The 23058-nt window shown below is 44.6% G+C and overlaps 1 protein-coding gene across 2 annotated transcripts in view; it reads right to left on the bottom strand.

Moving 5' to 3' along the window:
• CNTN5 (contactin 5) overlaps window positions 1-23058 on the bottom strand; it is a 2293676-nt gene that overhangs the window by 607728 nt on the left and 1662890 nt on the right. For both annotated transcript variants that reach the window (XM_075337481.1, XM_075337482.1), the window contains one exon: window positions 9692-9895. In XM_075337481.1, coding sequence (XP_075193596.1) covers window positions 9692-9895 — 204 coding nt within the window. The remainder of the gene's footprint in view (window positions 1-9691; window positions 9896-23058) is intronic.

Below are 23058 nucleotides of genomic sequence, written 5' to 3' on the forward strand. Positions count from 1 at the left end.
CAGGGACAATGTGGAGCCTCCCAATTTTTGGCTGCCCTGGCAAAGGGCTATACTGAAATAGACCCACTTCCTTACAATGGGCACTTCAGGTTTAAAGGCCATCATGCACGTCTCTATCCAGGGACAATGTGGAGCCTCCCAATTTTTGGCTGCCCTGCCTAAGGGCTATACTATAATACACCCACTTCCTTAAAATGGACACTTAATGTTTTGAGGCCCTCATGCACGTCTCTACCCAGGGACAATGTGGAGCCTCCCAATTTTTGGCTGCCCTGGCAAAGGGCTATACTGAAATAGACCCACTTCCTTACAATGGGCACTTCAGGTTTAAAGGCCATCATGCACGTCTCTATCCAGGGACAATGTGGAGCCTCCCAATTTTTGGCTGCCCTGCCTAAGGGCTATACTATAATACACCCACTTCCTTAAAATGGACACTTAATGTTTTGAGGCCCTCATGCACGTCTCTACCCAGGGACAATGTGGAGCCTCCCAATTTTTGGCTGCCCTGGCAAAGGGCTATACTGAAATAGACCCACTTCCTTACAATGGGCACTTCAGGTTTAAAGGCCATCATGCACGTCTCTATCCAGGGACAATGTGGAGCCTCCCAATTTTTGGCTGCCCTGCCTAAGGGCTATACTATAATACACCCACTTCCTTAAAATGGACACTTAATGTTTTGAGGCCCTCATGCACGTCTCTACCCAGGGACAATGTGGAGCCTCCCAATTTTTGGCTGCCCTGGCAAAGGGCTATACTGAAATAGACCCACTTCCTTACAATGGGCACTTCAGGTTTAAAGGCCATCATGCACGTCTCTATCCAGGGACAATGTGGAGCCTCCCAATTTTTGGCTGCCCTGCCTAAGGGCTATACTATAATACACCCACTTCCTTAAAATGGACACTTAATGTTTTGAGGCCCTCATGCACGTCTCTACCCAGGGACAATGTGGAGCCTCCCAATTTTTGGCTGCCCTGGCAAAGGGCTATACTGAAATAGACCCACTTCCTTACAATGGGCACTTCAGGTTTAAAGGCCATCATGCACGTCTCTATCCAGGGACAATGTGGAGCCTCCCAATTTTTGGCTGCCCTGCCTAAGGGCTATACTATAATACACCCACTTCCTTAAAATGGACACTTAATGTTTTGAGGCCCTCATGCACGTCTCTACCCAGGGACAATGTGGAGCCTCCCAATTTTTGGCTGCCCTGGCAAAGGGCTATACTGAAATAGACCCACTTCCTTACAATGGGCACTTCAGGTTTAAAGGCCATCATGCACGTCTCTATCCAGGGACAATGTGGAGCCTCCCAATTTTTGGCTGCCCTGCCTAAGGGCTATACTGAAATACACCCACTTCCTTAAAATGGACACTTAATGTTTTGAGGCCCTCATGCACGTCTCTACCCAGGGACAATGTGGAGCCTCCCAATTTTTGGCTGCCCTGGCAAAGGGCTATACTGAAATAGACCCACTTCCTTACAATGGGCACTTCAGGTTTAAAGGCCATCATGCACGTCTCTACCCAGGGACAATGTGGAGCCTCCCAATTTTTGGCTGCCCTGCCTAAGGGCTATACTATAATACACCCACTTCCTGACAATGGACACTTAATGTTTTGAGGCCCTCATGCACGTCTGTATGCAGGGGCATTGGTGAACCTCACAATTTAGGACTGCCCTGGCAAAGGAAAATACTACAAAGACTCACTTCCTCAAAATGGGCACATTAGACTCAAGAGGCCTTCATGTACGTCTCTTCTCAGGGACATCGGAGTGCCACACAATGTTTTCACGTAAAATCTTTCATGTATTGATCTCAAAAAGTAACATACACCAGCTCTATCTCACTATTGGGTATGTGCCCTTAACATTTCCGCCATGAAAAATCATTTTGGGGTCATTTTGGAAGGTTTTCTGGTGAGTCCGTAAAAATGGCGTAAAACGCGGACAAAATTGTTCACAGCTGTGACTTTTGAGTGATAAATGCTTCAAGGGGTCTTCCCCATGCTGTTGCCATGTCATTTGAGCACTCTTCTGAGACTTTTGTGACATTTTTAGGGTTTCTCCATGCTGCCGGGAGGTCATTTCACAAAAATACTCGGGTCTCCCATAGGATAACATTGGGCTCGTTGCTCGGGCCGAGTACACGAGTATCTTGGGAGGCTCGGCCCGAGCTTCGAGCACCCGAGCTTTTTAGTACTCGCTCATCACTACTGTTTACAGTTCACTGTTCAAGTTCTGCAATGTTTCAAGATTGTTGCCTCCATATTGGAAGACAGTAGATAATGTCAAGCTGCTTTTATAGAATTCTTAATGTCTATAAGGGTTTGTGAGCACAATGCAAAAGAAAAAGAGCTAAACACACTAAAACAATTAAACTATGTACTGCAATGTTAAAAGGACTTGTGTTTTATATGTTAAGTATTTTAGGTGTCTTTTATCCGCTTCATATTTGTAAGTGGTTAAAAGAAGTGACCCACCTATTTTTCAGGCGCGTTCTTCTGGGATACTGCTCATTAATTGATACCAGAAGTAAAGAAAAAAACAAACAAATAACTAAAGGATCACAAAGAAGACATTTTATGAAAGAAAATAGCTAGCATTTTCCTTAAAGGGAACCTATCATGTAAAAAAAACCACTATTAACTTCCAGATATGGGGCTAATCGGCAGGTAAGTAGCATTCTGAATCTACTCGGCCGCCATACTAAAAGCCCGGTTACAGAGAGGAAATAAACTTTATTCTACCTGCAGACTCTGGCTTTCAGTCATGGAGGTGCGGCTGCAATCCCTGGTATTGACCAACAGCCAGTTCAGCACTGATGCAATGCTAAGCTGGCTGTCAGACAATATGTTAGTGTGCAAATCACAAAACCAGGTGGACACGCTTACAACCGTGGTGCCCAAATCACAGGATGGACTCCAAAATCAATGAAGAGAAAGGATCGGCACTCACAAATAAAGTTCCTTTTTGCAGAATTTATTACAAATATAAATTCTGCAAAAAGGAACTTTATTTGTGAGTGCCGATCATTTTCTAATCATTGAGTTAGTGTGCAGTTACCCAAGCTGCTGACTATGTATTGATTGGGAACTGAAGCCGCAGCTCTGTGACTGAAAGCCGGAGGCTGCAGGAGGAAAAAAGTTAATTTCCTCCCAATAGCCGGAATTTTAGTGAACATTATAACATTATTGACTTGCATATTAACCCGATATGTGCAGTTTAATAGAGTTTTTTTTCTACATGACAGGATCCCTTTAAGTGTCTCTAGCAAAACTTAGTAGGTAGTCCATCGTCTAAAAGGAAACATGGACACATAACTATATTGTCTTGTTGGGGAGCCAGCATTCTTCTGGGCCACCAGGGGGTGCTTAGAAGAGCACCGTCACCTGACCTCTTTCGGTCTTACCGGAGGACATTCCAGGACTAAAGGCTGCTTTACACATTGCGACATTGCTAGCAATGTCGCTGGTGAAAGCACCCACCCCCGTCGGTTGTGCGTCACGGGCAAATTGCTGCCCATGGCGCACAACATTGCTAGGACCCGTCACACGTACATACCTGCCTAGCGATGTCGCTGTGGCCGGCGAACCGCCTCTTTTCTAAGGGGGCGGTTTGTGCGGCGTCACACGGCAGCCATCCAATAGAAGCGGAGGGGCGGAGAGCAGCCAAAAGAAAGTGACGCCAACCTCGTTGCCGGAGGACGAAGGTACGGTGTTGTTTGTTGTTCCTGGGGTGTGACATGTAGCGATGTGTGCTGCCTCAGGAATGACAAACAACCTGCGTCCTGCAACAGCAATGATATTTGGGATTAGAACGACGTGTCAACGATCAACGATTAGGTGAGTAAAATTTGATCGTTAGCTGCCGTTCATACGTTTCACACACAACGAAGTCTCTAACGAGGCCGGATGTGCGTCACGAATTCCATGACCCCAACGACATCTCGTTAGCGATGTCATTGCGTGTAAAGCCCCTTAAATCCTGCTTTACACATTGCAATTTCACGTTGCACGTTTCAACGCCCCCATCGTATGTGTGGCACGTTCAATTTGTTGAATGTGCCGCACAAACGATTAACCCCCATCACACGTACTTACCCGTCCATACGACCTCGCTGTGGGCGGCGAACGTCCACTTCCTGGAGTGGGAGGGATGTTCGGCGTCACATCGACATCACGCGGCAGCCGGCCAATAGAAGCGGAGGGGCGGAGCTGAGCAGGACATAAACATCCCGCCCACCTCCTTCCTTCCGCATTGTGGGCCAGGAGCCGCAGGACGCAGGTAAGATCTGTTCATCGTTCCCGGGGTGTCACACACTGCGATGTGTGCTACCCCGGGTACGATGAACAATCTGACGTGCAATTCTAGAGACAGGTACGATGTGTATGCGATGAATGTTTTAACGTTCAATCGCACTCGCACGTACCTGTCACACACTACAATGTACCTTACGATGCCGGATGTGCGTCACTTACGACGTGACCCCGCCGACACATCGTAAGATACATTGCAGCGTGTAAAGCGGGCTTAAGCCTAATCAATACAATCAAAATTCAACATACTATCTGCCATGATCCAGATCCGGTTGATAAAAAGCTTAATATTTTGTTATCTCCTTTGGGTTCCAAATAAAAATGACTTTCTATAAATTACCAATAAGGGTGAAAAAAGTTAATATAATAATGTTTTATTACAAAAGGGAACTTCTAATCTTTTTTTATAGATAGAATATTAAATTGTTTTTATAAGCTCGCTCGAGGTGAAATTGAATTGCACAGAATGAATGATAGTCAAGGACATTCTACAAACGAGATATTCAGTTTAGTGAGAAACTATTCGAGGATTTTTTTTTTTGATGTTTTTATTTAATTTGCTTGGTATCATGAAGATAAGTTTCCCTTTGAGATGTATAGGAAAGTTAAAGATTGATAACAGCTGAATTCGTAGAATCTCACAGAAAGTGACATAAAGATATAATATTGTTCTCTATTTTCATAGATGAAAATAAAAGGGAGGAGGCTATGGCATGTGATTAGTGGGGTATCATAAATCTGCTTCACTGCCCTGTCCTATGAATCAGAATATATGAACATGGAGTAGTCCATTATAGCATTTAGCTATTAAAGGTCAATTGAAGGTCATTTCATTCATGGTTCACAGCTGAACACATCAAACATAAAAATGAGACTATAAAATATGGAGGCTTGGACTGTGCTTCAACATATTAAGGCAGCAGTAGATGTGTTTTAGATTGAGTGCAGGCAGACGTGTGTAACCGGTCCATTCTGAGTCTTTTTCTTTCCCTCTGCTGCTTCCCAAATATGCTCCCCGAGTGGTGGTTTCTTAACAGTCTTAAAATTGAAGTTTGTGATCTCAGCCAATAGGATGTCCCTTATATATTTCTGCTGTCTCACAGAAAGATTCTGCAGTAACATCCTTGTCCTACCTCCTCATCTAACAAGGTGCTACAGTTGAAAGAAGTTATCAATTTTCCAATTTTGGATAGGTGATAAATTGTAGATTTGTGTGGATCTTGAGGATGGGACCTCCACCGATTACCAGAAAGAGGTACTTATATCCCTGATATAATTGTTATGTCTGTAGGACAGGCTCAGCGCTAGTTTTTTTCTTACTACCTGGGACCATGCACTTTAAAGGCTACTTTACACACTGCGATATCGGTCCCGATATCGCTACTGTGGGTACCCGCCCCCATCTGTTGCGCGACAAGGGCAAATCGCTGCCCGTGCCGCACAACATCGCGCAGACCCGCCACACATACTTACCTGCCCGGCGACGTCGCTGTGACCGGCGAACCGCCTCCTTTCTAAGGGGGCGGTCCGTGCGGCGTCACAGCGACGTCACTGAGCAGCCGCCAAATAGCAGCGGAGGGGCGGAGCTGAGCGGGACGTAACATCCCGCCCACCTCCTTCCTTCCGCATTGCGGCCGGGAGGCAGGTAGGAGAGTTTCCTCGTTCCTGTGGTGTCACACGGAGCGATGTGTGCTGCCGCAGGAGCGACGAACTACATCGTTACTGCTGCAGTAACGATAATCGAGAATGGACCCCCATGTCACCGATGAGCGATTTTGCACGTTTTTGCAACGATGCAAAATCGCTCATCGGTGTCACATGCAGCAACATCGCTAATGCGGCCGGATGTGCGTCACAAATTCCGTGACCCCAACGACTCCGCATTAGCGATGTCGCAGCGTGTAAAGCCCCCTTAAGGCTATGTGCGCACTAGAAATGTTCTTTTTCTCAAGAAACTTTCTTGAGAGACATTCTGGGGGTTGAAGATTCCCGCACCTGCAGGAAAAAAACGCACCAAATCCACGGTAAAAACGCATGCGTTTTTACCGCGGATTAGCCGCGATTTTACCGCGATTTCACCGTGGATTTTCCGCAGGTTGTTCCTGACACATGCAAGTATAGAAATTCCGGAGGTATTCCGCAGGTAAAAATGGACATGATCATTTTCTCAAGAAAGTTTCTCGAGAAAATTTTCTCAAGAAACTTTCTTGAGAAAAATCCGCAGCGTGCGCACAGCTATTTTTTTACACATAGGTTTTGCTGGGAAATGTCTGCAGAAAGATTTCTAATCTTTCTCAAGAAATTTCCACGGCAAATCCGCTGGTAAATCCGCGGGTAAAACGGTCTAGTGCGCACATAACCTAAACATGTTTTTTCCTTCAGGCACCACTTGAAGGTTTAACTCTTCATTTGGTGTAGCAGCAGTCTTGCTCAGCTGTCAGTAGTTAATCACTTTCAGCCTGGATATAAGCCCTCTGCTTCCTGGAGAGTTTGCTGGTTATTCAATTCAGTTTGGAGCTAGCCTGGAGCTCAGAGAATGTGTTTTTTGCTGGGCTGTTTCTTGTCAGTTGTGGTTTGTTTAAAGTAGTCTGTTTCTATTACTTCCACCTATCTCTTGTTACCTTACCCCTTCCCGTACACCTTTATTTGCTCCGTGGTGTAGGTTTTAGGTGTGCGTGAGTTTTGGTTTACCTCATTGTTGGTGGGGGTTTTGGGATCTCCATCCTGCTCAGTCAGCTGGGTGGTGGATATGATGGGGACTTTGTCATCAGGACCAGGACAAGAGGCAGGGCCAGATCAGGGGTCCGAACCTCCCTACCTTTAAGACTACTGCCGGGTGTGAGGGTGAGCTCAGGGACCCCAGCCTTAGGGTCTGCATAGGGTTCCCTGTGTTCCCTGGCCATCCGTTACACACCAGTCCCTGACAATAATTGAATGGCAGTATGCACACTCGATTACCGGTTCATTCATTCTCAATAGGAATTATCAGAAAGCCGAGTACAGTGACCCAGCAGTCCCATAAAGAATAAACTGATTAGTGTTCATTTCTGCTGATCAGACTGCTAGGATCCCCACCGATGTAGAAGTTATAAACTATCATATATTTAGTGCATGTATTCCTGAAGCGATGTACTTTGAATACTGCATATAAATTAGTTTCTTGAAGTCCTAAACGAGGAGCTGCTAAAGTCAACAGTATTGTTGGCTGATCACTAACCATGTACATCCTGGGGTGACTAACTTTCAAACGACAAGAGAACGTCTTCACAAGCCATTCTAAATCGCAAACATGTGTCATCATTATCCTCCAGATTTGACACGTGGAAAGCTGCGAGTAAATGGTCAGCTGGTCAGTAGTCAATTTAGAACAGCTTCAGATGACCAATTTTTGCCAAAGGGCTCAATCAAGGTAGTATGGGCGTTATTAGAGAATGGGCACCATGACTGTTCTATCAAAAACTCCCCCATGTGTGGTGCCCCTGATGCGTCAGGTCCCACAGGGTACTGCATCTAACCCCGGATTCCTGGAAGACCAGTGCCAGCAAAACAGCATCCAAACACACACATCCACGCCCTTTTCCCCAGAATGGGTAACAGGCTAGAGACAGAACAGATGGATGGCCACCTATTGGTCGGGACTCATCCAATCCACTAGTCAGAACCCTGGGAGGAGGAGGGGCTAGTCAGTGGTGTGGATGGAAGACGGACATCTTGTCAGATAGTAAAAAGTCAGACAGTCAGTCAGAAGTTGACGTGCTGATAGAAAGTGTAAAGTGATCTATAGGGCAAAAGGAGTATGGTTGAAAGGAAGAGTATGGTGTGACTACTCACTGGACCGAGCACTGGTGGGGTGCAGAGCCATAGTTCAGGAAGACGCTTCAAGCTCACCTGATAAATCTGCCCGGTGAGGGAATCATCACGGTTCCTTACCGTTAGTACCCGGGGCACAGCAGCAAAGAGGGAACCCGGGAACAGGGAGAGAGATCTGACTCAAGAGAGGTTCAAGCTGCCTCCCATATGGGCCAAGACTGTGACAACAGGAGGGGACCCCCAAAATGCTCCAGGCCACGGGGATCCACCAACTACAGACGGGTGCAAGGAAATAAAGCTCACCAGGTCACTACACCGGCACTGGGACCACGGGAATACCGGATCACCTGAGACCCAGATTGGTAGAGACAAGCACCAGCTGGGTTGCAGCTACTCCAAACCAGTGAGCAAAGCACAAGTTAAGCCGCAGCCCCTGTGTTGTCTGAATTCCTCCTACACATCTGCATCACCACACTCCAACCACCATCATCCTCCCCTGGGGCCTAGCTCTACTTCCGGAGAGCCATAATATCCCAGCTGCCCAATACCAACAGCCCCAGCAGTGAGAGACTTTGCAGCGACGGCATTCCCCATATTGCTGTGTACTGCAAGTGGCGTCACAACAAAAAATTTATTTTTACATTTCCCTTTTATTAATCCCCCTTTTTAAGCGACCCTTAGGGTCATGGAACCGGGCAATGGCCACCCATGAAACGTCCCCGTGATTCAAGGCCCGGGACCGAGTACTCCATAGCCCTGGCGTGCGTCACATGCATGACTCCAAGAAACAACTTGCATATAGAATGTGCGACTAGAGATGAGTAGATCTTTTGAAATTCAATGTCATCGACTTCATAGAATGTTTCCACTAAAAAGATGTGTTTCCTGTATATGGGCGGAGACCCGAACTGCCCAATCATTGACTTTCATTGCAGTTCATGTTAAGTCCCGGCCCCGAACTGAACTGTATCTAAAGTCCAACTGAACGCACTGAACTGAACTTCCATGGGTCAGCTCATCTGTATCCAGGACGTATATATTTTTGACCCAATCAGAGAGTTAATACTATATCTGTGGGAGTCTGGTATCTGGCACTATCACCTACAGCTATTTGCAGTTTTATCGGTGTCTGGATGTAAGCGGCATATAGAGTTGGAATAGCACAGTCCATAAAGTGTGTAGGGGTTGTTCTCAGGTTCTGCAGATCAGCCTTGTTGAAGTGACTAGGAGATGAGCTGCAATGACCACTACACAGTGCGCTCCTTCTCTGTATAATGTTTATATCCAACCACCAGAAATAATAACTGATAGTTGGAGGCACCGGGTGTTGGATCCCTATCATTTTAATATGGATGATTTATCTTAAGAGTGGAAAGCCCCTGGCTAAACAAAAGAAAGTTTGTGACTGCTGGAAGGTTGGAGACTTTTCTTATGGCTCCAGCTCTTCTCCCACAAATTACTGACCTGACCGCTTGACTTTGTCCTGCCAATCGATTCGCATCAAGTCTACACTCCATGACTGATAAACCTCATATTTGAGACATAAATGACTTACCATCATTGCGTAGGGTTAGTGGCGTCGGTGGGCTCATAACTCTTGTGTTGGTGAGGACGTTTTTCACGTGGCATATATAGCTACCCACATCGGATGCCTGAGCTTTGGAAATGTAGAGGTTTCCGGTCTCCTGAGAGATGAAGCGTCGGCTATCTTCCGCCACGAAAGAGGGATATTCATTTAACACCCAGCTGTAGGTGATTTCTGGGGAAAAGAAATGTAGGTTGATTTCAAACTTTTATAAATTGTAAACCATTTTATAAGAATACTCGAATCTACCATTAAATGACTGCCAATTTTGGTGAGAACTTAAGTTTTTCACTTTACGAATTACATTGAAATTTGTGACCTACTAGCAAATTCATTGTCAGGTTGTGTTCCGCATCAAAATCACTGCGTGACCAGATACAGACACATATACAGTAGCATAAACATTTTCGGAACAAGTAAAGTCACATCAAAGTTTATCTTTAAAGCTGGACATCTTCCAGGCTCAGGTTGTTAAGATGTCAAAAAGTAAATGTCATGCCATAACGAGGATTACTCGGCGTGCGACACAAGAGGAGGGATACTCCAAGAAAAATGTAAAGGAAGGCCCTGACGATAGGGAGAAGAGACCAATCACCAATTGAACTCATCTGCCTGTGTCTGATCTCTGAGTGTCCTAACTTCCCTAGACGGGTCCTTCCTCTCATGCGTGACCACATGCCAAGGCCCTTGTTGAGCCTGGACTAGCCCTGTCTACTGCGCGGGCCAGCAAGACCCTGGTCCTACTTCTGTTATAAAGACAACAAGAGAAAGGGGAACAAACAAAGGAAACAGATTCAACATAAAACTCCAAATGGTCTCCAGAGAGGGATTCCACCGCATATGCAGAAAAGATCACCACTGCTTTCTCCAAAGACATCCCCTTCTCAGATGAGCTTAGAATGAACTATAGCTGGCATAGGGAAGCGTGAGGAGTGGATATTTATAGTAGGAGGGAGTGGCTGCAGCTTAGATTACAACTACCTGTTTAATCACAGCAGGATAGAAAGGAACCTTAACCCTTTCAGCACCAAATGTAATTAAGCAAGCTCCAACTCAGCGTACACGATGAGGGGAGCACTAAGGACAATCTATGATCAACTAAACGCTCTGACCTTCTGATCCCAGAGGTTACATCAGGTCGTAAAACACTCGTGACACTAAAGGGCACTTTAAACGCATCGATATCGCTAGCGAGCGTACCCGCCCCTGTCGGTTGTGCGTCACGGGCAAATCGCTGCCCATGGCGCACAACATCGCTTATTATTATTATGATTATTATTTATTTATAGAGCACCATTAATTCCATGGTGCTGTACATGAGAAGGGGTTACATACATACGGCTTACACCCGTCACACATACCTGTTTAGCGACGTCGCTGTGGCCGGCTAACCGTTCCTGCTGTGTCACACATAGCGATGTGTGCTGCCACAGGAACGACAAACAACCTGCTTCCTGCAACAGCAAAGATAATCGGGAAAGGAACCACTCATCAACGATTGATGATTAGGTAAGTAAGTTTGATCGTTAACAGTCGTTCGTGCGTTTCACACGCAACAATGTCGCTAACGAGGCCGGATGTGCGTCACGAATTCTGTGACCCCAATGACATCTCGTTAGCGATGTCGTTGCATGTAAAGCGGCCTTTAGAGGAGGTGATATCAGTAGTACAGATAGAATATAGATCAGAATTTTTTTTTTTATAACCTAAGCCTTATATGGATTTATAGCCTAAGTATGACTCTATGGATTTGCAAATCAAAACTGTGCTGAGCCCCCAAGCTAACTCCATCGACAACCCAATTCTGAAAATCTTTTCACAGAGGAAGCAAATTTTCTAATGCCACCGCAATCCAATAAGTTAATATTGACCCTTTAAAGGAAACCTGTCTCCAGATTTGAAGCCTATTATCTGTGGCCATCACCAGTGAACTCTTATATACAGTATTCTAGTGCTGTATATAAGAGCCCAGGCCACTGTGTAGAACGTAAAAACACTTTATAATACGTACCTAAACAGTCGGTTCGGTGCAGATGGGTTAGATGGGCGTTTCCGTTCTCCGCTACCGGCGCCTCTTTCGACCATCTTTGTCCTCCGTCTTCTGAAGCTAGTGTGAATGACGCACCTATGTCATCCACACAAGCCGACACTGGGGTCCTGCGCAGGCGCACTTTGATCTACCCTGAGCAGGGCAGATCAAAGTATTGTAGTGTGCATGCGCGGAACTTCAATTCCGGCTAGTGTGGATGACGTCGGACGCGTCATCCACCCTAGCTTCAGAAGACAGAGGACAAAGATGGCCAAAAGAGGAGGCGCTGCACCCAGAGAAAAGAGACAACCATCTGACCCATCTGCTCCGCACCGACCATTTAGGTAAGTATTATAAAGTGTTTTTTATGTTCTACACAGCGACCTTGGCTCTTATATATAGCATATTAGAATGTTGTATATAAGAACCCACTGGTGGTGGCGGCAATTTATAGTCCCCAAATCTGGTGACATTTTCCCTTTAAAGGAAAAAAACAATCTTCTCGAAAAGGAAAAGACCTCCATAGACTTTCAATCAAAGTTCTCTTAGCCAACTAACTAGTCTCCTATTTGCACTGATGAGGGTAAAGAAGTCCGAAACAACTTTCTGCACATGGAGATATTTTCCTTTCGGAGAAGAGTCCGGTTTGTCTTTATATACTCAGTCAAATGGCACGGCTTTTTTATTATGCATAATAGTATACAAGTTTGGAGGGTATTTTAAACTCCCACCGCTGTTTAGCATTTGGCAGACTCAGCACCTGTTATTTTTATTATTTTGTCTAAAGTTTACAAGTTTTCACAAACTCCAGCATGTATATTTTATTTTATACTTTCCATTTTATATTTCTCCCGGCATTTTATCCGAGAGTTAAAAGTAACTTACATAACACCGATCAACAAATGGTATCTCGACATCTATATTTTATTTTTGGATTTTCTTCTCTGAAAATTCCTTTCCTCAAATTGTACTATTTTTCCTCTTTCAATGAGGACATTTCAGCGAGAGTCCTGTGATGTATTTGCAAAGAAATCCTCCCCCTTTTACCGCTCAGCTTTCTAAAATGAAAATTTAAGCATGTGGTGGTGTCAACATATAAAGACTTCTTCATTCAAAAGAAGAATAAAAAAACAAAAACAAGACAATAAAATCAGCACGGTGCTCCGCATTGGTATTCTGAGAAGAGGAGATATAAACTTATTTTGCTGACGAGGACTGCCGTTATTTACAAAGTTCTGGTTCTGAAGAGTTTAAAAAACATTATAGAGAATGTAAAGCTGACATTTTTCTCCATGAAAGAACATTCTTGTTTACAAAATTGTCTCCCCGGAGCCCTCAATCTGTTTTATGAAGGTCATTTTTAAACCCTTTAAAAATATCGGAGTTATTTCCATTTATATGAAGGTTTTACTGCATTGTGCAAATGAAAACCTTAAAATGTTTGTGGTAAGAAACGGAGAAATAAAGGTCCTAATAAAATTCGTCATGATGAAGAATTTTTGAAAAAGTCATTGTACTTGAGAGCAAAATTTTTTAAATTTATTAGTAGAGGACTGCAATTTGTGCTAATGAGTTAAAGACTAAAGTGTTTTGATTACATATGACTAGATAGCAATCATGGTCTTTCTGCCCTTATCTCTGTAACAGGGTAAGGGTCCTCAGCTGACCCTAAAGCCCCCGTCACACACAGCAAGATCGCTAGCGAGAGCGCTGAAACGTCCCAGGTTTTGTGATGTATCAGTGACCTCGCTAGCGATATCACTGTGTGTGACAAGCAGCAGCGAGCGGGCCCCTGCTGCGAGGTCACTGATCGTGACAAGACAATCAGGACCAGTTTTTGCTCGTTGGTCTCCCGCTGTGCAGCACGCATCGGTGTGTTTAACGGCAGGAGACCAACGAGCGCTGGGCGGATTCAGTTATCTGTTTTGCACTCCGGAGCTCTCACCTGAGCTCCGGAGTGCAGCCTAGACTACACCACGAGTGCCGAGTGATTGATTCCCCGGCGATTGCAGTTCAGTTCATGACAGCTGAAGACATGCCGAGCTGATCGCCAGTGCTCTCACCTGAACTCCGGATTGCAGCCTGGACTATCCGCAGCTGTTATGAACTGAACTGCAATCGCCGGGCAATTGTCGCGGTAGCTAGTCCGACACTCGGAGCGCCCATCCTGAGTAAGTAGGGAGCCGTCGTTACATGGGTCGCTGGTGGCTGGTGGCTGGTCTCTGATCTCTGTGGAGATCTGGCTGATTGACAGCTCACCAGCAACCATGTAGCGATGTTCCAGCAATCCCTGCCAGGTCGGATCGCTGGTCGGATCGCTGGTGCGTCGATACGTGTAACGGGACCCTAAGACTGTGGTCCCTGTGCTGTCCCTTATCCTGATGGTAGGTTTAAAAGGTAGTCAGGGTGGAGCCTCCAATGTGGTCCTGACTCCTGTCCTGGCCCTGATGACTATGCCTCCACTACCCAGGGGACAGACCGGTATGGAGATCCCAAAAACCCACAAAAAACTTGCACCAGGGGATAACCAAAGGTGTACAGGTAACGGTACAAAGAAATGGAGGTAGTAGAATAACTACACAAATCACAAATGATAGCAGCAGCAGTAAGAACACGTCCTCTTTGCTCCCTGATGAGCTCCTAACTGAATAGAATAACCAGCAAACTCTCCAGGAAGCAGAGGGAATAAATACAACCCAGAAGTGCTTAACTGAAGGCAGCTGAGCAAGTCTGCTGTTGCACCAAGAAAGGGATTAACCCTTAAATGCCCAAAGGAAAACAGCAACGATTAAATGAGCATGGTCCCGATGGTAAATGAGAACGCTTATCCTGAGTCTGTCGTTATACACGTGACAATCTCCCACATTAAGTTAAAACTGCTGTTAGTGCCCATACCCATCTAATACTTGAGAGAATTGTCCAAATGCTTCTTGAAATGTTTCAAATTATTAGTAGAGGACTTCAATTTGTGCTAATGAGTTAAAGACTAAAGTGTTTTGGTCACATATGACTAGATAGCAACCATGGTCTTTCTGTGCTTATCTCTGTAATGGGGAGATAAGGATAGTACAGGGGCTCCTCGGCTGACAATAATACTGAGGTCCCTGTGCTGTTCCTTAACCTGACGGTAGGCTTAAAGGTAGTCAGGGTCAAGCCTCCAATGTGGCCCTGTCTCCTGTCCTGGCTCTGATGACTATGTCCCCACCACCCAGGGTACAAACCGGTATGGAGATCCCAATGACGCACTAACAAGGAATGACTAACAGAGGTAAAACAAAACTCATACACACCAAAAATCTGCACCAAGGGATAACCAAAGGTGTACGGGTAGGGGTACAAAGGAGGTAGTAGAATACCTCGCAAAAATAACAGATGATAGCAGCAACAAAAAGAACACATCCTCTCTGCTCCCTGATGAGCTCCTAACTGAATAGAATAACCAGCAACCTCTCCAGGAAGCAGAGGGATTAAATACAACCTGGAAGTGCTTAAATGAAGACAGCTGAGCAAGTATGCTGCTGCACCAAGGAAGGGATTAACCCTTAAATTCCCAAAGACAAACAGCAATGATTAAATGGTCTCCGATGGTAAATGAGAATGCTAACCCTGAGTCTGTCCTTGTACACGTGACAATCTCCCACATTATGTTAAAACTGCTGTTAGTGCCCATACCCATCTAATACTTGAGAATTGTCCCAACGCAGCTTGAATTTTTTCAATTTATTAGTAGAGGACTGCAATTTGTGCTCATCAGTAAACAACTAAAGTGTTTTGATTACATATAACTAGATAACAACTATGGTCTTTCTGCCCTTATCTCTGTAATGGGGAAAAAAGGATGTTACAGGGGCTCCTCAGTTGACCCTAAGACTGGAGTCACTGTGCTGTCCCTTATCCCGACTGTAGTCTTAAAGGTAGTTAGGGTTGAGCCTCCAATGTGGCCCTGTCTCCTGTGCTGGCCCTGATGACTATGTCCCCACCACCCAGGGAACAGACCGGGACGAAGATCCCAAGAACCCACCAATAAGGCATGAGTAACGGTTAAAACAAAACTCATGCACACCAAAAACCTGCACTAGGGAATAACCAAAGGTGCCCGGGTAAGGGTACAAAGAAAAGGAGGTAGTAGAGTAACTCACAACAATCACAGATGATAGCAGCAGCAGAAAGAACACGTCCTCTCTGCTCCCTGGCTAGCTCCTAACTGAATAGAATAACCAGCAACCTCTCCAGGAAGCAGAGGGATTAAATACAGCCCAGGAGTGCTCAACTGAAGACAGCTGAGCAAGTCTGCTGCTGCACCAAGGAAGGGATTAACCCTTAAATGCCCAAAGCAAAAAAAGAACAATTAAATGTGCATGGTCTCAGATGGTAAATGAGAACACTAACCCTGAGTCTGTCCTTATACACGTGACATTCTCCCACATTAAGTTAAAACTACTGTTAGTGCCCATACACATCTAATACCTAAGGGAACTATCCTTATGCAGCTCGTCATCCTCATTAGCATTTTTACAGCACGATAAGTCCTGGATCCTCTTTCCTTCTCATACCAACATATGTTACTTGTTTCTTTGTCCAAAAACTTGCCTGCCCAAAACTGAAAGCCTTCCTCACTGTTATGCCTGTATGCAATTTGATAAAGAGGAGAACAAGAGCAAAGGGTCTTCTTATAGGGAGACAAATACTCATATCCACTTCCTAAATGCAGCCAAAAACCCACCTCTACTTCATGTGATCTGTCTAGTTATCTTTACTATTGGAGATGGGATACATTTGAAAAAACCTAGTGATTAGCAAGTTTTTGGATCAAAAATGTCAGTTTCATTGGACCTATTCAATTTTGCCCATCAGATAAACCTGTGTTGAAACGACAGTAAACATTTTTTTTTAATTGTCCAAAAATAATTTTGATTATTTTTTGTCAATATAATTTTAAATTATAGGCAAATCACAAAACTTAGAGAAATTTTATATTAATATGACGTAATCTATACGGTACAATGCATGTGTGTCGCCCAGGGAAAGGGGTACTCGGTCCCGGGCAATACTTGTAATTGGGAATGTCACTTTGGTGGCCATTGCCCGGTTCCGTGCCCCGGACCCCTTTTGTAAGTGGAAATATTTACAGGGGAGATAAGAGTTTTTGTGATGTAACGCCACCTGCGGGTTGCAGTTAAGAATGGAAAATTGGCGCTGCTGCATGTGGGTATTCCCAGGGCTGGTGGTGATTGTAGAAATCGTGTTAGGCCCTCCGCAGGTAGGACCGTGCCTGGGAGATATAATGGGGGTAATAACGGAGGCCACACCAGGTTGTCTTTAACAGTCTCTACTCACTGTGGTCCTGGAGGTTGCTGGTTCAGGTCCCTTGGAGGTCCAGTGCCAGTGTAGTGACCCAGGCTGCTCTGTCCCCGGCACTCTCAGTTGATTAGGTCCCCGTTGCGTGGAGCGTTTGGGGGCCCCAACTGTCCCTTTTGGGGTACAGTCTCCTTCATACGGTGGCAGTGCGGACCCTGTGGGGAGGTAAGTGTCCAAACCCCGATCCTAGTTTACTGCTGATGCCCCTGGAGTATTTTGTTTGGTGAAGTCCGTGAAGGTGTCCTCACCGGGCAAGTATTTATCAAACTGTGAAACTGACGCTTGACCTAGGGTCCTGTGACCATCCCCTTCCATGGTTAACCCTCTATGCCCAGTGTTGAGTGGAGAACTAGGAGTTTTTGTCGTGTTTTGGTGGTATTGGCACTGGTACCCCAGGTCACAGGGGGTAGGTCCTGCATCCCCAAGAGGATGTAGTTCCCTGTAGTGCCCTGAGGGTTTCAGGGGCGCTACACATGTGTGACATTGCGCTGGGCTGGTAATCAGAAGAAGGAGGAGGATTGCAGGGCAGGGCTTTAAATCCAGCATTCATAGACTACCAACGTGACCACTGGACCAAATTATATTTATATAGATACAATTATTTTCAGTTGGCCCGTGTTAATCTCATCTATTTTACGTATGAGACACGACCATAAATTTCATTGCTGTCAAGATTCCTCAGCTCAGTGATCAGGGCATGCAGAGCTGGCAGTTGGGTGAGTGCCAGCTTAGTTGTCCAACCTGGAGCTGGGGCATGCCGAGCCGTCGGTATGTTGAATGACTGCTCAGTCGTTCAATCTCATACTAGGAGGTGCTGGGTTTCTGAAGGTGCTCCCTTTTTCCGGTAATTGCCCAGCTATTTAGCTGAGTGGTTTATCCCAGAGCACTGCCAGTCTTAGTTTTCTGTTCAGTGGTGCTTGTTGGCCTCAGTTATCTGTGCTCTATGGATTGATCTTTTGCTGCCAGCCCTCTAAGTTTGTTTTTTCAGTCGGCCTCTGTTAATTTCATCTATATTTCAGATGAAACCCGAGCGTAGATTCCATTGCTGTCATGATACCTCCACTCAGTGATCAGGGCATACTGGGCATGCTATGGCCTCACTTATCTGTGCTCTGTAGATTGATCTTTTGCTGCCAGACCTCTGACTTTGTTTGACCGTCCTTTTGCCTTGTCCCTTTGCTCTGATCTGCAATCCTGCAGGTTTTCTGACTCTAGACCATAAACTGACTATGCTATCCCCATTTTCTTGATGTGCACTCCTTGTATCTGAACCCAGAACGTTCTACTATCCTGCCCTGCAGTTTGTCTGTGTACTGACTAGCATCATAATTGCCCTGACAAAAAAAAAATGGGTCAATAAAAAAATTTAGCAGGCTCACCACTCTGGATCCACAGGTGCTGGGATGAATTGGTTGGCGTCCACAATTCAATTCAAGAGAAGAATAACGGAATTCCGCACACTGTTCCTCATAAAGGTTTTCAAGACTTTATTGACACATTAAATTTCTTCTTTAAAATTGTGTATTCCAGGCATCTAGCCCCGCCTTACACGTTTCAGACATACAAACTTACTCATATGCACCATGTGTAGTGTAAGGTCACATGTCCGAAACGCGTAAAGTGGGGCTGGATGCCTGGAATACACAATTTTAAAGAAGGAGTTTAATGTGTCAATAAAGTCTTGAAGAATTTTATGAGGAACAGTGTACAGGATTTTTTCATCCTTTCTTTGCACACAAAAAAAATGGGTAATGGAGAAACTTTTTTAGAAATAAGTTTTATATTTTTTTTCAAAAATGTTCATTGAAAAAGAGAAAATATCATACAAAATCAAGTATAAGTACAGTCATATGAAAAAGTTTGGGCACCCCTATTAATGTTAACCTTTTTTCTTTATAACAATTTGGCTTTTTGCAACAGCTATTTCAGTTTCATATATCTAATAACTGATGGACTGAGTAATATTTCTAGATCGAAATGAGGTTTATTGTACTAACAGAAAATGTGCAATCTGCATTTAAACAAAATTTGACCGGTGCAAAAGTATGGGCACCTCAACATAAAAATGACAGTAATATTTTGTAGATCCTCCTTTTGCAAAAATCACAGCCTCTAGTCACTTCCTGTAGCTTCTAATGAGTTCCTGGATCCTGGATGAAGGTATATTTGACCATTCCTGTTTACAAAACAATTCCAGTTCAGTTAAGTTTCATGGTCGCCGAGCATGGACAGCACGCTTCAAATCATCCCACAGATGTTCAATGATATTCAGGTCTGGGGACTGGGATGGCCATTCCAGAACATTGTAATTGTTCCTCTGCATGAATGCCTGAGTAGATTTGAAGCAGTGTTTTGGATCATTGTCTTGCTGAAATATCCATCCCCTGCGTAACTTCAACTTAGTCACTGATTCTTGCACATTATTGTCAAGAATCTGCTGATACTGAGTTGAATCCATGCGACCCTCAACTTTAACAAGATTCCGGGTGCCGGCATTGGCCACACAGCCCCAAAGCATGATGGAACCTCCACCAAATTTTACTGTGGGTAGCAAGTGCTTTTCTTGGAATGCTGTGTTTTTTGCCTCCATGCATAACGCCTTTTTGTATGACCAAACAACTCAATCTTTGTTTCATCAGTCCACAGGACCTTCTTCCAAAATGTAACTGGCTTGTCCAAATGTGCTTTTTGCATACCTCAGGTGACTCTGTTTGTGGCGTACTTGCAGAAATGGCTTCTTTCGCATCACTCTCCCATACAGCTTCTCCTTGTGCAACGTGCGCTGTATTGTTGACCGATGCACATTGACACCATCTGTAGCAAGATGATGCTGCAGGTCTTTGGAGGTGGTCTGTGGATTGTCCTTGACTGTTCTCACCATTCTTCTTCTCTGCCTTTCTGATATTTTTCTTGGCCTGCCACTTCTGAGCTTAACAAGAACTGTACCTGTGTTCTTCCATTTCCTTACTGGATACTTTTTGTATCCTTCCCCTGATCAACTATGTTGAATAATCTTTGTTTTCAGATCATTTGAGAGCTGTTTTGAGGAGCCCATGATGCCACTCTTCATAGGAGATTCAAATAGGAGAACAACTTGCAAGTGGCCAGCTTAAATACCTTTTCTCATGATTGGATACTACACCTGCCTATGAAGTTCAAAGCTCAATGAGGTTACAAAACCAATTTAGTGCTTTAGTAAGTCAGTAAAAAGTAGTTAGGAGTGTTCAAATTAAGAAATTGATAAGGGTGCCCATACTTTTGCACCGGTCAAATTTTGTTTAAATGCGGATTGCACATTTTCTGTTAGTACAATAAACCTCATTTCAATCCAGAAATATTACTCAGTCCATCAGTTATTAGATATATGAAACTGAAATAGCTGTTGCAAAAATCCAAATTGTTATAAAGAAAAAAGGTTAACATTAATAGGGGTGCCCAAACATTTTCATATGACTGTAACTCTGTAACATAGTGGCATATTTTCAGTTTGTGCATGGATACTTCCACATATAGAGGAAATAAACACAATCGCAATAAGAGATCAAGTACACACAATTCTCCATGTGGACTTAGGTAATGAGTCAATTAAAATTTCTGAAGCACTAAATTTAGATTCATAAAAAAACTGGAAAGAGAAAACAATGTTAAGAAGAAGCAAAGAAAAAATCAAATGAGAGGAAAGACAGAAAAAGAAAGAGAAGAGAAGTGGGGGACAGGGACTTAGGGTCTCCCTTAGAACACAACTGGTTTAAGGAAGTCTACACTCCATCTCTCAGCATGAACCGAGCAAAAATTAAGCGATTGGTTCCTAAGAGGAAAGGATGACCTCAAAATCTGCGGATTCTCTAAATAGAAGCCACGGCATCCAAGAGCTGAAAAACTTGCTCAGCTGGAGCTCAGAGTGGGAGGATAGTTTCTCCATCCTGCAAATGTGATCCATTTCCGCCAACCATTCCAGAATCGTCGGGGTTACACCCGACTTCCACTTTCTCGGGATGATTGCTCTGGTATCGGCAACAAAATGACGGAGAAGACCTTGCTTGATCTCTTTGAAAGCTCCGGGGATCATGGACAAGAGACCGATCTGCGGAGAGCATGTGATTGTCCGCCCCGTTATGTGGTTATGAATTTTGAAAACTTTACGCTACAATTCCTGAATTATCGGGCAGGACCACCAGATATGTAGCATGGATCCCTCAGCAGCACTACATCTCCAACAAGTGTCAGGGACGGTCGGGAAGATTTTGTGTAGCTCCTTCGGACACCTACACCAACGGGAAATGATCTTGAAGTTTTTTCCTGCACTTTACAAGGCAAGGGAAGCCTATGTACACATGTAACGCCTGCCTGGATCCACAGACTCAGATGGGCTGTAAAGGGGAGGCTAGAGGGAAGCCACTCACCAAGTAGGACCCCCAGAACCCTGAAACCCTTTAACCCCTATACAGGGATTTGGAATTACACAGGACCCTGGAGATCACTACCTGTGGAAGGCTGCAGTCCGATGAGAGTAGTAGTCAGGCAGGGTCAAACCAGGAATTGCGGAACAGGGACAGAATCGGCAGGCAGTGAAGTAGTCAGCAAACGTAGCAGAGGTCAGATCCGGGTCGGGCAGCAAGGTACAAAAACAGCAGGCAGAAGGGTAGTCAAAAACACGCAGAAGTCAACACAGGAATCACCAACAGAATAGGACATAACAGGAGCCAGGAAAATCAGAACTATATCTGGCAGTAATCATGTGACAAAAGGGGAAATAAGAAGGGTGTGGTGTCTTCCCATTGGCTGTAGCTGAACGCTGGCAACTTCAGCTGGAAGACACATGCCACCCACAGTCAGCCAGCGGTACTGCAGATCCCAAGCTAACCCAGCCCAGTGGATGATCGGAGCCTACGCCCACTGGTGCCGCTGGCATCGACTTCTCTCCCATCACCAGCACCATCCACGGCAGGAACACGGCGTCGCCTGGTGATCGGAGCAGAAGTCGCTGGAGCAGACTCCGGCGGTGACGTAACAACACACATATAAGCTTTTGCCCAATCCACGTCAGAGGAAGCCCTCCCCAGATCTTTCTCCCAGCATTTCACATACCAGATTGGATCCCAATCGATTGGGTCAATCAAAATGGAGTAAATCTGGGAAATTACGTCGGATGGAGATTCTATTTGGATCAAAAGGGATTCAAAGTTGGTACAGACCCTGGAAGTTTTAGATTTTTGAAGCTGTTCCACATTTATGAACCATCGTGCCACAATTTTATAAATTTGGCACAAATAATGGCACAAAGAAAAGTGACTCAAAAAGTTTATCTTAATAGTATTTGGTCATGATTCCTGGTATTTCTGCTAAGAAAGATGAATTATTAGATAGATAGATTTTCATAACAGCCATGATCTTACTGTATCTATAGCTGTGACTTTGCTCTAACACATGAAAAAGTCAGTGTCAAATAATTTCCCAAAAATGGAAGCTCGTGAGTTATAATTGCACTTTTATCTACTATGGCTTTATTCTCATGTGTCCTATCTGGTTCTTCAGCACTTGTTGAGTTTTAGTAATGAGCACTGGCTTAATGAAAGTGTGACCCTAAAATAGATACCGGTCTCTGAGGCCACTTGATTCTCAGCAATATTGTAGATTAATTGCTCATGCTCAGAATGTTTTCATTCTTCTCCATTCATATTATTGCCTCTCAGGAAGCGCGGTAATGATTAATCCAGCAGCTCTTCACCATTGACTTTTATACTTTAGGATGAAATGTAAATTATGTTAAATTGGGTTCTACCTGCAAAACTTCAAAACATGGAGCAGCTACTTAGAAGGTGAGGAGAGGTCGCTTCTACAACTTTGTAAAAAGTCTGTCTACTTTATGGGAATTTATTTTACAGCATGCAGTAAAGCACTGGAAACAGAACATCTCCCAGCCGGTTCTGCATAGAAAAATCAAATCACT

This window comes from Anomaloglossus baeobatrachus, chromosome 2 (genome assembly GCF_048569485.1).
Source record: "Anomaloglossus baeobatrachus isolate aAnoBae1 chromosome 2, aAnoBae1.hap1, whole genome shotgun sequence".
Taxonomy (NCBI): domain Eukaryota; kingdom Metazoa; phylum Chordata; class Amphibia; order Anura; family Aromobatidae; genus Anomaloglossus; species Anomaloglossus baeobatrachus.